Source organism: Magnolia sinica, chromosome 19, assembly GCF_029962835.1.
Source record: "Magnolia sinica isolate HGM2019 chromosome 19, MsV1, whole genome shotgun sequence".
Taxonomy (NCBI): Eukaryota; Viridiplantae; Streptophyta; class Magnoliopsida; order Magnoliales; family Magnoliaceae; genus Magnolia; species Magnolia sinica.
In genome coordinates, this window is record NC_080591.1 from 13,508,877 (window position 1) to 13,522,208 (window position 13,332).

Sequence of the window (13,332 nt, forward strand, 5' to 3'; positions counted from 1 at the left end):
TGTTGTTACATATGTATTTAATGCTAATTTGAGACACCATTGAAAATTTTCTTTTCATTGTTCTAACTTCAACATCAGACATTTGGTATTATATGTTCCTTGTAATTTTCTACTAGGGGACTTTATGATAAAGGCTCACAGCATGGACAATTCCAATGGGCACCTGTTGCCAATCTTTCTTGGAAGCCGACTGAATAAACTCTGTGGGGCCCACTGTGATTTATGTATCTTATCCACTCCGTCCATCCATTTACCAGATAATTTTAGGGCTTGATGCCAAAAAATGAAGTATATCCAAAGTTCAAGTGGACCACACTACAGGAAACAGTGTGAATTAAATGTCTATCGTTGAAAATTTCTTGGGGCCACAGAAGTTTTGAATCAACCTGATATTTGTGTTTTCCCTCCATCCATGTCTGTATGATCTTATGAATAGGTTGGATAACAAATAAACATCACTGTGGGCCCTAGGAAGGTTTCAATGGTGGAAATGATTATTCCCACAGTTTCCTGTGGTATGGTCCACTTAAGCTTTGGAACATAGACATCACCAGCCCGTTTTCCGTTCCCAACCAAATAGTAACCGCAGCCCAGAAGCTAAAATCGCAGAGTAATCAATGCATGGATCAAGGCAAGATGCCAGATCCCAATGAATCTTATCACCATATGATTGTGATGGCCACCACAACTCATCAACCCCACCAGTTCCTGATAAATTGACGATGCCCCACTTCCTATCAAAATTCATTGTTCCTACATCTTAGTTCAATTAATCGAATGAGAAAAGAAGCAACGCAATGCTGGGAGGGACGATTTCATATATAATTCAAATAGGGAACAAAAGGAAATATTGTCTCAGTATAATCCGCATTTGTTTTATTAGAAATCCAAAAACAAAAAAATTTACCATACCGATCATGTGGGGTCTTTTTGGAATTTACAACAGGATGGAAGTTCCGAGTATACATGTAGAATGTACAACCACCCAAACGGTTCCCACCCACAGTTTCTGTTATTTATCTAGATCAGTCAAGTCAGCTTACAGATCACAGATGCAAGCCATTAGTTGGAACCCATGAGCATTAACCTGATGTGCTACCTTCCTTGGGCGCCAAGGACCTCTCAATGGCTGCCACATAGACAGACTTGGGCATCGTACCTGTTATGGCTTGTTGTTTCTCTCCATCCTTGAATAGCACGACAGTTGGGATTTTCTCAATTCCATACTCAACTGCTACTTGATCGTCAGCATCCGTATTGAGCTTAAGGCACTTGATTTTGCCGGCATACTCTTCTGCGATTTCGTCAAACACAGGGTGGACCATCCTGCAAGGCCCACACCAAGAAGCCCAGAACTCAACAAGAACGAGAACATCGCTCTTCAGGACGGATTCATTCCATGAGGATGCAGTAACTGCTGCAGCTGCACATTCACAACACCATGTATCATTAGAGGCCTCTATAATATGGGTCAACCAAAAAGGTACAAGGTCCAGTCAGGTGGAACAGATATAAGAAAAGGGCACCCTATGTAAATAAAACCCAAGCAGCCAATTTAGTACCATAACAGATGCCTGTGATTTTGGCAATATACCAACTTCCTAGGGCTGCAAACTGAGTTCGGGTACCCGAACCCGATTGAGCTAACCCGAGTTTATTTCAGGTGGGTCAGGTTGCCAAAGTCTTCGGACTGGGTTTGTTGGAAAAACACCCACCTGATTTGAATTCGAGTTGGATTCGGGTAGAACAAATTTGGGTCAGGTTAGGTCAGCTTGGGAATAATCACATTTATGTGGGTCAGGTTGAAGTCAGGTCAGGTACAGAAGACTTTGGGTTGGATTTGAGTTGGGCACCTCAGGTTAGAATACGACTCAGGTCAGGTTGTGGATGGATCCTCTTGAGGTTGGTCTTGGGTTGAACCTCAACCCGACCCAACCTAACCCAACCCAACCCACCCCCGAGTTGAGCCCCTATAACTAGTAAGAGTCCTGTCACATGTAACAGATTAATAACAACATTTAATCATAGGCTTCGTAGCCAAAATATTTCCAACTCCTGATGAATTAAAATATAGACATCTGGAGAATGGAAGTAACAAATATGGTGAAATCTAGAGGAAGCAACAGATTGTCCCCCAAGTGCTTCCCAATGAATATTTAACAATGGTTGAGTGCTTGAATAAATCGGCTCATCCAAAGAACGATAGGAATTTGACCACTGACACAAACAATTTATACACGGGAAAATGAAATTTATGTATATAATCCAAAATTGAATCCCTAGATGAGTTGCTGATGGAAACATGGTAGTAGACGGCCACAAAAACTATCGAAACTCCAATGAATCTAGAGCAGGTATCAATTAAATTCCATTACATCCCAACCACCCAACTGAAAATGAATCTCCATACCCAATACGAAGTATGTAATGCAACCAGTCTCTTTGAATAAGATTGTTATCTTCTTGCGATGCAGGCTTCGGGTCATTATTGTCCAATCAATGGATCAAAACCTAAAAATGTCACCTCTGAAACTTGGTCATCATAACTCAACAATAAGAATTTTGGAATCAAATCAGGAAGCTACCTCATTTGATACACAGCACGTGTTCGCCACGTAAACCTTATGATGAATGTCTGAAGCAATGATTGGGTCAGCATCAACCTAGCAATGATAAAGGAAACACAAGAAAAGAAAAGAAACACCAATAACTCCTCGGATGAATCTGATACCAGATCAGCAAGCTCTCAGTATTCTTCTTCTCTTTTTTTTCATTGCTTTAGACAAGGGGGTATTATACAATTCTCATTATCAGATTTTGTACAGCACACTCATGTTTCATTTTGCACATTTAGGGCCATGGTTTGGTGATGCAATATATGATGAACCCTGCACGAGAAATCTTGCAGATTCGAGAATCCTAACCCGATCGGCAGCCAATGATAGACAGGAACAAAATTATGACATTGGCCAACATTCAACCAAAAACAGACCAAAGAGTTGATGTATGGTAACTACCAAGTATGGGAGAGATGCATGCATAAGCCATTCACATTTGAGCCCCACCGTATCAATGGTTTTGGTACAAACCGATTGGACCCACCACATGTACAAACTGAAACTGAAGCATATTGTATGGAATTCAAATGGCTCTAGCACACTATAGAAAATAGGACACTATGCACCCCCAGAAGAATATTGGATCCTTCAAATATATGTCCGTTGCATAAGTGATGAGGACATCCAAGTACCAGTCAGAGTATACCAGAGGAGGAGAGCTCCCATTTCTTTATATATAGGCGATGCATATATGGGGCCAATGGGCCGAATTCGAGTGCCTAGCCCGTTGAAGACCCCATATGCATGATTATGCATCTTTGAAGGCCCCACACTGGGAAGATGCATGTGGGCTACTTAGTTGGACCATTCCGACCGTTGGATCGTCATCATTGGACATCTTAATCGTGGGCCACGAAATAGTTTAGTTTATTTAAATGTTTATGTGTTTTTTTAGCATATATTTTTGTAGAGACTAGGGAGTTAGGAATAAATTTTATTTTATTGAGCATCTTTATGTAAAACTTTTTATCTGAGAGCATCTTTTTGTAAAAAGTCTTTTTTGAGACTATATAAGGTTTAGACGTCGACACCCTAGTCATTATTGAGCATATGAAATAAAAATTATTCATTCTCTTTGCTTAGAGATGAAGCAAAATCTCCAATGATTGGAGTCATGTGAAGCCATGGAGTGATTCCATCTTTATCGGTATCTCTCATTTTCTTCTTTTAATGTAATATCTACACTTTTCTTTTCTTCTCTCTACTTTCTTCGATCTCTCTCAATCTTTCTCTACTATATTTTTTATTTTTGTTCCCTAAAATTCAACCCCAATCTCCTCTAAAACCCATCTAAACCTAGGCTTACTTACACCGTACCACCGTATAGTCGTCCGTACAGCCAACCCATCTCCTACATATTTCCCTCTTTGATCATTGCTCCTTTCTCTCTAAAATTCATAACCCTAAGCCTAAAACCCTCAAGTCCAATCCTAGAACCTAGATTTCCCAAAACCCTAATCTTAAACCCTAACCCTAAACCGTCCTAAATCTCAAAACCTTAATCCCTAAAATCCCAAACCTAGTTTCCTAAAATCCTAACCCTAAATCCTTAAAACCTCAAACCCTAATTTCCAAATTCAAAACTCCCAAATCCCAAAACCCTAGTTCATAAACCCTTTAACAAACCAAGAGATCTCCTTTAGAATTAAATCAATTCTTATGCTAGATAGAAGTCCTTTATTCCTCCTCACACATGGCACAAACTGATAGCGGACAACCGACCAACGCACCAAAAGCTCCAGAGCTATTGGGGAAGCACCAATTTATCCCTATATTCTAGTTATCCCAGGCAAACCCAGGCGAGTCCTCCTCGTGGGCAACCCCTGCGTCACACGGTCCCACAATGGATCCCACCTCATTGCCATCCTATATCTCATAGGCCTCACCTCGTGGGCCATCCCACGCCCAGTGTGGAGATGCAGTGCATCCTTAGAGTCACACCAAGATGCCCTCACATCACAAACCTAAAATACCCAAATTTCTAAACAAGAGTAAAAGACCATATAAACCCAAAACTCAGTTCTAAACATGATTTTGATGTGTGGAAATGGACATTTCCAATTTTACTGCAAGAAAATCGAGCTCAAATGGATAATTCAAAAGGATAAAAACCTAAAACCCATTTCTAAACAAGACTCTAAAGCAAAATATTCCAATTCTACTACAAGCAGCAAAGTTCAAATAAGCTAGTTCAAAGCAAGAAAGAAAAGACCCAAATTCTACAACACATCTAAAAACAATTCTAAAGCAAAAAAGGAATAGCATTTTTTATTTTATTGCTAGACACCCAATTCAAAGAAACTAACCAGAAACAAGAAAAAGAAGACTCAAATCCTTGAACTATTTTCAAGCAAGATGGTAACTTGGAAGAATAAAGGACTTCGACTCTACAACAAGAGAATGAAGTTAAAAGCATCGTATTCAAAATAACAAAAAGACTCATATCTTAAGACACATGATCACCAAGATCATTGTCAAGAAAATGGAAGACTATGATTCTATCTCAAAACCCAAGTTCAACAATCTAATTCAAACAAGAAAAAGAGACTGAAAATCCTATAACCCATTTCTGAACAAGAGTTTATCATACTACAAGAATAGAAAGGCCTAAATTCCCAAGACTAGTTTCTAAGTAAGATTCTAATGCACGTTAAATGAAAGATTCCAATGGCACCAGTGCTTTCGGGCCATTTGGCTTGAAGGAGACCGAAATACTAAATTATTTCATGGTATTATGAGTGCTACGGCACGGTCAAATTCTCTGTCTTCCCTGGTTGTGAATGGTATTTCTATCTCTGATAAGAATGTTACGTGTAATTCAGTGGTTGATTTCTATTCTAAGTTATTGTCTTCAGAGAATGTCCCTTATCCTCGCCCTGATGATTTGGTTTTCAATTGTATTGACCAAGAGGAGGCCAATTCTTTAAAGAAGTCTATTCTCCTGGAAGAATTAAAATTGGCTATCTTCGATCTTGAGAGGGACAAATCCTCAGGCCTTGACGGCTTTCCCATGGTGTTCTTTCAATCCTTTTGGAATCTTGTAAAGGTTGATCTTTTAAGTTTCGTGGAAGACTTTATTGGTTTTAACAAGTTGCCTTTCCAAGTGGGTAGCACTTTCATAGCCCTTATCCCGAGATTGGAAGTTGTTATCTGTTTGAAGGACTTCCATCCCATTAGCCTTGTGAGTAGTTCTTACAAAATTCTGGCTAAGATTCTTAGTCACGGGCTACTTCTTGTGATTCCTAAGATCATCTCTCCTTTGCAAAGTTCTTTTGTTCAGGGGAGACATATCCTAGATAGTATTTTGCTAGCTCACGCATGCATGCACTCATATTCAGGGTGGGCAAATCTGGAATCCTTTGCAAGTTGGACATGGAGAAGGCTTATGACCATGTGGAGTGATCTTTTTTGGATTACATGCTTCGGTGATTGGGTTTTGGGGGAAAATGGAGGGCGTGGATTTTTTGTGTTTCCTTTGCCTAGCTTTCAATATTTCCTCTGATCTTTCAAGTAGGTTGTCTTGAGTCTCTTGATTGTGATGTGGAGTCCCTGCACCCTTCGTATCTTGGCCTTCCTCTGGCAATGGGTACACTAGCATTGCATGTCTAGCATAAGATTATAGAGAGAATGAAAAGAAAACTTACCCCATAGGAGAGTCGGGATTAAGGCTTCCCTTTCCAACCTTCCAATTTATTTTTTTTTCTTTGTTCTATTGTCCCAAGTTGTTTCTTCTCCATATTAACAAACTTCATGGGGATTTTCTATGGTGGGGAGGTGTTGCCTCAAGGAAGTTTCTGGTAATGAATTGGAATGGAGCTTGTTCCCCCTATTTTGGGGGGGGTGGGGTTGTTGTTCCCCCTATTGGTGTATAAATAATAGTAAAACTTGAAAATATGAGATGTTTTGGTATTACATTTATTATAGTAAATTTATATAGATACTATATTGTTAGAAAATTAAATATAAAAGTTTTGCAGTCAATTCTAAGTTGCCAAGAAGATAAATCCATCAGACGGCCCGATATAGCATTCTCACTAAAGATTGGATCGTTACACTACCATAAACATGTTCAAAATTATTAATAAATGCATATTTAGAATATTTATAAAATTTTGAATTTTCTAAATATTTTTTCGAATTTTTTGAAACAAAATAAAATGATAGATACAAGGGCGTATCGCCCGTTACGCTCTCGCCCACTGATTCAGTGTTTCCTTAACGGTGGGCACCATTACGGCTACCGTTACTGTTACAGAACACCTTGCACTAGAGTTATCTAGTTCTATGGAACCTCCCCTAAAGTGGTTGCTTTTGTATGGTTAGTGAGCAAGAATAGGTGCTCACAATTGATAATCTGAGGAAGAGAGGAATGATCCTTACCAACGTGTGTCTGTTGTGTTTGGAAGAAGCAGAATCAGTCAACCACCTTTTCATCCATTGCTCTTTTGTGTCAGATATCTGGAACAGTATCTAGAACAAAGTTTTGGACCATGCAGGAGTCTCATGGGTTATGCCTCTCACGATCGACCATCTTTTTGTGTTTGGAATGCCAATTCAAGAGGTCTAGTGGTCAAAAGAGGTGGAGAATTCTCTTTCTCGTAGTTCTTTGGGCAATCTGGAATGGAAGGAACTCATACTGCTTTTGGAATCGAAGTGCTTCCTCCACTGGGGTCTTCAATAGGGTTCTCTTGTATTCTAGAGATTGGGCTCCTTAGTCCTATTGGGTTTTTCCTTGGGTGCCCCCAGACATGGGTCTAGCCTATTGTAATTTATTTTTTCTATTTTTAGTTACTGTGTTTGTTTTTAGTTTGTCTTTGTTGTTTGTCTCTTTGTTTGTTGTTCTCTTTTGTTAATAAATGAATTCATCTTTCAAAATAAAATATAAAAAAAATACAAGAAAGGCAAGTTCAACTGCAAAACAAGAATATATGACAAAAACCCTATAACCCATTCTAACAAAGATCCAAAATGCAAGAAAGTGAATAATTTTACGCAAAAGAAAAAAAAAAAAAAACAAAAAAACAAAAAAACAAAAAAACAAAACAAAACAAAAACAAAGTTCAAAGAGAACTGAACCCTTAAGGTCAAAAACCAGTACACAAGCACGATTCTAGTTCAAGACCATGAAAGTTATCAAATCTAATTAAAGAAAAAGAACAATAGCAAATCTAATTCAAGAAAAAGAACGACAAAAGGAAAAAAAAAAAAAAGACCCAACTCATTAAACCCATTTCTGAGCAAGGTTCTGATTAATGACAAGTGACAACAAAAGATTTTGAATCTAAACAAGCAGGCAACCCAATTCAAGAAAAAATAAAATAAAAAGAACAGTGCAAGGAAAGAACAGCCAAATCCAAAAAAAACCTATTTACAAGCAAGATTTTGTTTTCGAAAGAAGGCGAAGGATTCAATAAAAATTTACAATACATGATAAAGAAGACCCAATCCTAATTTGAAACAATGGATAATTTTGAATCTACTCAAGTTATGGAACAAGAAATGAAGACCCGGGTTCTAAAACCCCTACATTCATCAAGCCAACCACACGTACAATGAATTTGGAATGTTGAACTCCTTTCTCTAACTACCCATTTTGCTCATACAAGTTTGACCTTTCTGATTAGTGGACCAACATTATTTTTGGTCCATGGCATGATCATAGTGTTACCCTACCTGATGAATGGCCCAAATCTCTAACACACATGCCATCCGCCTGGATCACTTACATGTGTTATGCTCCCTTGGATGAGGAGGCCCACATTACTCATGCGAGAGAGAGAGAGAGAGAGAGAGAGAGAGAGAGAAACCATTTCCAAGAAATTTAATTCAAAACAACTAAAGATAAAGATTATCAAATTAATTTCAAGAATCCCATTCGATAAGATAAGAAAGCTATAGTAGGAGAAAAAGAAAGACCCAAATCCTAAAGCCCATTCCCGAGCAAGTTTCTAATCGACAATAATGAAAGATTTCAATCAATTTCAAGAAACCCAATTCAATGTAAATTTTATAGTACAAAATGAATAAGACCCAAATCCTAAATCCCAATTCCCAATCAAGATTCTAGTACCAAACAACAAAAGACCTCACATCTACTTCAGAAGCCCAAATCAATAAGAAAATCATGATACAAGTATAGACACTCCACCACCACGAGTAAACAAAACCATTTGACCAGGCTAGATCATGAGGGCCCCACTCTTCCACTCTCTCTTCTCTCAAAGAACCCACCCTTAGGACCTACGCCACCCATCAAACACTTCCAAAATAAAAGATGTCGGGGTGGGGAAATCCCCCAGATCAATTTGCTAAAATGTTGAGCAAGAATCTGATTCTCACACCAACACACATTGCCAGCTACACATTAACAATGGCCCCACACGTTCACGGCCAAGAATTAGCTTCTCACATGCAACATGGTAACATATTTTTTCTCCACCAATAAATAGCATCCATCTTCAACACAAAATTACCCCAACATGTCTCCTTTTACCCCTACCCTCCATCCAAATTATTAAAATGCCACCCCCACATCGATAAATAAGCCCCTAACCCTCATTTGCAAAGGGCCTTGAATTGAAATCTCCCTCTCCCACTCATAGCTTCCACACCCATTAGCCTCACATCCATTAACCTTACCACATCCATAAACCTCTTCACATATTAGCCCAACACCCCTTCACCTTACCACATCCTTGAACTCTACACCTATTAGCCTCACAACCTTTAACTTCACATCCTTATCACATCTTTAACCTCTACACCCATTAGCCTCGTAACCCATAACCTTACCACATAACCTTTTCATCCATTATACTTTAAAAACCTGTAAAGGGAAAGACTCAAGGTACGGGACAAATGGATTTAAAAGCCTCATGTAATATTCTCTTTCCTTCATAAAACAGGTAAACCACGGGGCCATAGCTACTAACCGAGAGGTGGAGACTTTGTGGGGGTTCTTCTTTCCTCCCAGACCTATGTTTGGAGACTCATCCAATTACATACCCATTGAGTAATCCGAGCTTCAATGAAGAGGGCGAGGTAAAAGGATTTAAGAGTTATCTTTCAAAAAATTTAAAAAAAATAAAAAATAAAAAATCAAGAGCCTCAAGTAATATTCTCTTTGCTTCAGTGAAAGGGGTATGCCACAAGGCAATACCAACTGCCAAATGGTGGAGACATTTTGGCCTTGTGGGTTTTTTTCTCTCCTCTCAACCCTTTGCTTAAAGACTCATCCCTTTAGGTGCCCGTCCTACCCAAACTTTTGTCTGAGCACTCATCCCTTTAGGTGCCCATCCTACCCAAAATTTTGTCTGAGCGCTCATCCCTTTAGACGCCTATCCTACAAAGAGGAGCAAAAGAGCAACTAGCGACCAAATCCCTAAATCAAGGCCCTCCATGGGAAGCATCAAACACTATAAGACAGTTTTCTTTATATTTTACTACTACACTTCTCCTCTTCTACAACCCCTTGCTTGCTTGCATCATTTCGCTTGATATTTCCACTACTTGCATCATTTTCTTTATTGTCATTGTTTGCACACTCTCCTTATTTTACTATTGTTGTGGGATTTTTGCCTAAGAGCACTAATCCTGAAAGTTTGAAATGTACATACATACGGGTTGGAAGGGGTGCCACACACCTTCCCTATCCTTAATTGAGGCCCTCACTCAAATCTCCAGAGCTAAACCATACGTAGAACCATACAGCCAAAATCATCGAATTTGACCTTAGGCCATGTCTGGAAACCATGGATTCCATGCCGAACGATGGATAAGGAAAAGGATTTTCCTTTGGTGTGACAATTTGTGTTGTTAGTATAGCAAAGAAAAGGGTGGACTCCACCCAGCAATCATTACACTTTTCCATAATGTGGCCAAAGACTAGGTGAGTATTGTGGGAGGAATATGAGATTTTGACTTACTATCCAAAGAAACAACCTAAAATTGGAATCCATGTTTGAATAGTTCTCATGAAAATCATCATTGGATTTTATTTTTTTTTTCCTTTCTTTTCCTTCGGATTCCACATATCCAAACATGCCCTTAGGGTTAAAAGATCCAAGCTTTATCAGCTAGTGGTGATTCCTTATTTTTTATTATTTATGCAGAAATTCCGCTAGTGAATTTTCCAGTACTGTTCCACAACAAGAAAAGTAAGACCCACACATCCTAATTCAACTTCCAAGAAAAATTCTAATTCAAAACAACAGAGAGTTCTCAAATCGACTTGCAGAAATCCCACTGAATACACCTTTCAAAAAAAAAAAATCCAACTGAATACAAGAACTAGAATACAAAACAAACAAGACCCAATTCCCAAAACTGATATCCAAGCGAGAATTCATCCATTCTAGGTGGGAGAAATCCAAAACAACTTCAATCGTTAGTGAACTTACGAGCATGTCCTGGCAACCTGCAGGAGATCTTTCCGACCCTCGACGGCTTCTCCAAGGGCAAAAATGGGAAATCCGTCGAAGGGGGTCGAACACTTCTCTCCCCTCCCTGAAAACGGAGGAGACCGGCATTTGGGAGGCGGCGAAGCGAGGAGCTGCAACAGCGTTCCAAGACGTGTGCGCAGTGTAAGGGGAGAGGCGCACGATAGATGTTGGCCATTTGGAGGGAGAGTATCTGGTGTTTGTGTTCTGAGGTTGGTAGCGATATAATACCGAGAAGTAATTTGATACTCTGGCTGCGTACGACACTTGATACTCTGTCACTTAGAAATGGTGTGTAGTGGCACATATAAACTCAAGTTAAACCAATCTAAATCGTGGAATCCATTGCCTATGAGTTACAAATCTAGAAATAAGATTGGTTGAATAATCAGTCATGACCTAAGATTTGTGGACACTTGTTTTATGAAATAAGGCCGTTGATATCTTTCATTTCTAACCGTCCAATAAATATCCATCAATCTAATATTTAAATAATGGCTCTTGTTGCGTATAAACTGACTCGGTTAAGGTCGGCACTGGTCGAAGCTCTGTGGGCCCCACCATGATGTATGTGTTTTATCCACGCCGTCCATCCATTCTCCGGCTCATATTGGATCATAATCCAAAAATTGAGGCAGATCCAAATATCAAGTATACCACACCAAAGGAAACAGTGAGGATTGAATGCCTACCGTTGAAAACTCCTTGTGGGCCACAGAAGTTTTGGATCAAGTTTACTTTTATATTTTCACTTTCATTCAAGTTTATGTGACTTTATGAACAGGCTGGATGTCAAATAAACATCACGGTGGGCCCTAGGAAGTTTCTGCGGTGGTTCTCACTATCCCACTGCTTCCGGTTCGTACATACTACATATGAACTTTTTTGAGAACTCATCATACCTGATGAATCTTGAAAATCTGAACGGTCCACATGAAGCAGAACCTCATGAAACCACTGTTACCAATTTTTACTTTGAACCAAAACTTCCATGGGCCATGAAAAATGTAAACAGTTTCTTCCCTTGATTTAAATTTCTCTTTGCTATGGCCTACCAGAATCTTAGATCAGGGTGAAAATTCACCCCCTGAGGTTTCAAGGGATTCCACATCTTACCCTAACTATTTGAGACAGAGAAGTGGGAATGCCGCCCGACCCATGAACTTGTTGTAAGGTCCAAAATTGGCCGAATTTGGCCCGAACTCGCCTGATTGCTGACCGAGCCGAGTTCGGGCCGGATATGTTGGCCGGTGACCGGGCCGAGCCAGGTTCGGGCTGGGTTTGGCTGGTGACCGGGCCAGGCCGAGTTGAGCCCAGTTCGACTCAGTTCGGCCCGATATACACCCCTACATCCAAGTTTATGTGACTTTATGAGGCTAGATGTCAAATAAACATCACGGTGGACCCTAGGAAGTTTCTGCGGTGGTCATCACTATCCCACTGCTTCCTGTGGTGTGGTCCACTTTGAGACTTAGATCTGCCTAATTTTGGAGTCATACCTGAAAATGATCTTACAACATGAATGGATGAAGTGGATAAAACAAATACATCATGGTGGGGCCCGCAGATTGGTACAACGTTGGGCCCATACCATCATTGTGGGCCCACCTGTTGGGGAGAACTTGTACCGTGGAGATTACGATGAGCCATTAGATAGCTGCTTATTATTGCCACCAAAGACTTATATGGTGTGATTAAGCCGGATGACATGATGTTAGGATGATCCGTACCGTTAAGGTTTGGGCTCCACCATAGATTCAGAGCCCAAAATCGCTGATTGGATGAGAAGGATGCGGATTCGGTGGAACCAGGGAACAGAGGTTGTGGATCCACGACCGTGGGCCACCTGATTTTATTTTTTTTTTGTATCCACGCCGTCCATTCTTTTTGTCAGTTCATTTTAAAGTAAGGAGCGAAAAAATGAAGCTGATCCAACTCTCAAGTGGACCACACCACGGGAAACAGTGGTGATTGGACACCCACCATTAAAAACTTCTTGGATGTCACAATAGTTTCTGATCACGCTGATATTTGGCAAATAAACTTTACGGTGGGCACTAGAAAGTTTTCATTGGTGGGCATTCGATCACTACTGTTTCGTGTGGTGTGGTCCACCTGAGATTTGGATCTGCTTCATTTTTGGACTATCCATTAACCACCCCATATTGTGGGTCCAATCAAATCTAATTCTAGAGATATGGCCCACCTACAGCAGGTCCAATGACTTGAAAGGTTTGGATCGTGTACAGCGGCAGTCATACGTGTGAATGGTTGTG

General features: G+C 39.9%; 1 protein-coding gene across 2 annotated transcripts; it reads right to left on the reverse strand.

Moving 5' to 3' along the window:
• Positions 1–895: 895 nt before the first annotated feature.
• LOC131234756 (thioredoxin M3, chloroplastic-like) lies at positions 896–11,385 on the reverse strand. 2 transcript variants are annotated; one of them, XM_058231696.1, is made up of 3 exons: positions 11,018–11,385; positions 2,586–2,663; positions 1,289–1,423 (listed from the first exon to the last, which is right to left on the reverse strand). In XM_058231696.1, exons 1-3 carry the CDS (start codon positions 11,144–11,146, stop codon positions 1,382–1,384), a joined length of 249 nt encoding a protein of 82 aa, XP_058087679.1. In that variant the 5' UTR covers positions 11,147–11,385; the 3' UTR covers positions 1,289–1,381. The 2 variants fall into 2 exon arrangements, with proteins under 2 accessions (XP_058087678.1, XP_058087679.1); XM_058231695.1 differs by lacking the exon at positions 2,586–2,663 and having other exon boundaries at positions 896–1,423; positions 11,018–11,272.
• Between the last annotated feature and the right edge of the window lie 1,947 nt (positions 11,386–13,332).

What these genes read in the sequence shown, in the direction of transcription:
- LOC131234756 (XM_058231695.1), bottom strand. Translation starts at nt 11,234, where the DNA reads ATGGCCAACATCTATCGTGCGCCTCTCCCCTTACACTGCGCACACGTC. An exon ending in CAGGTTGCCAGGACATGCTC is followed by an intron (nt 1,424 to 11,017) that starts GTAAGTTCACTA and finishes GTGAATGTGCAG; the next exon opens with CTGCAGCAGTTACTGCATCC.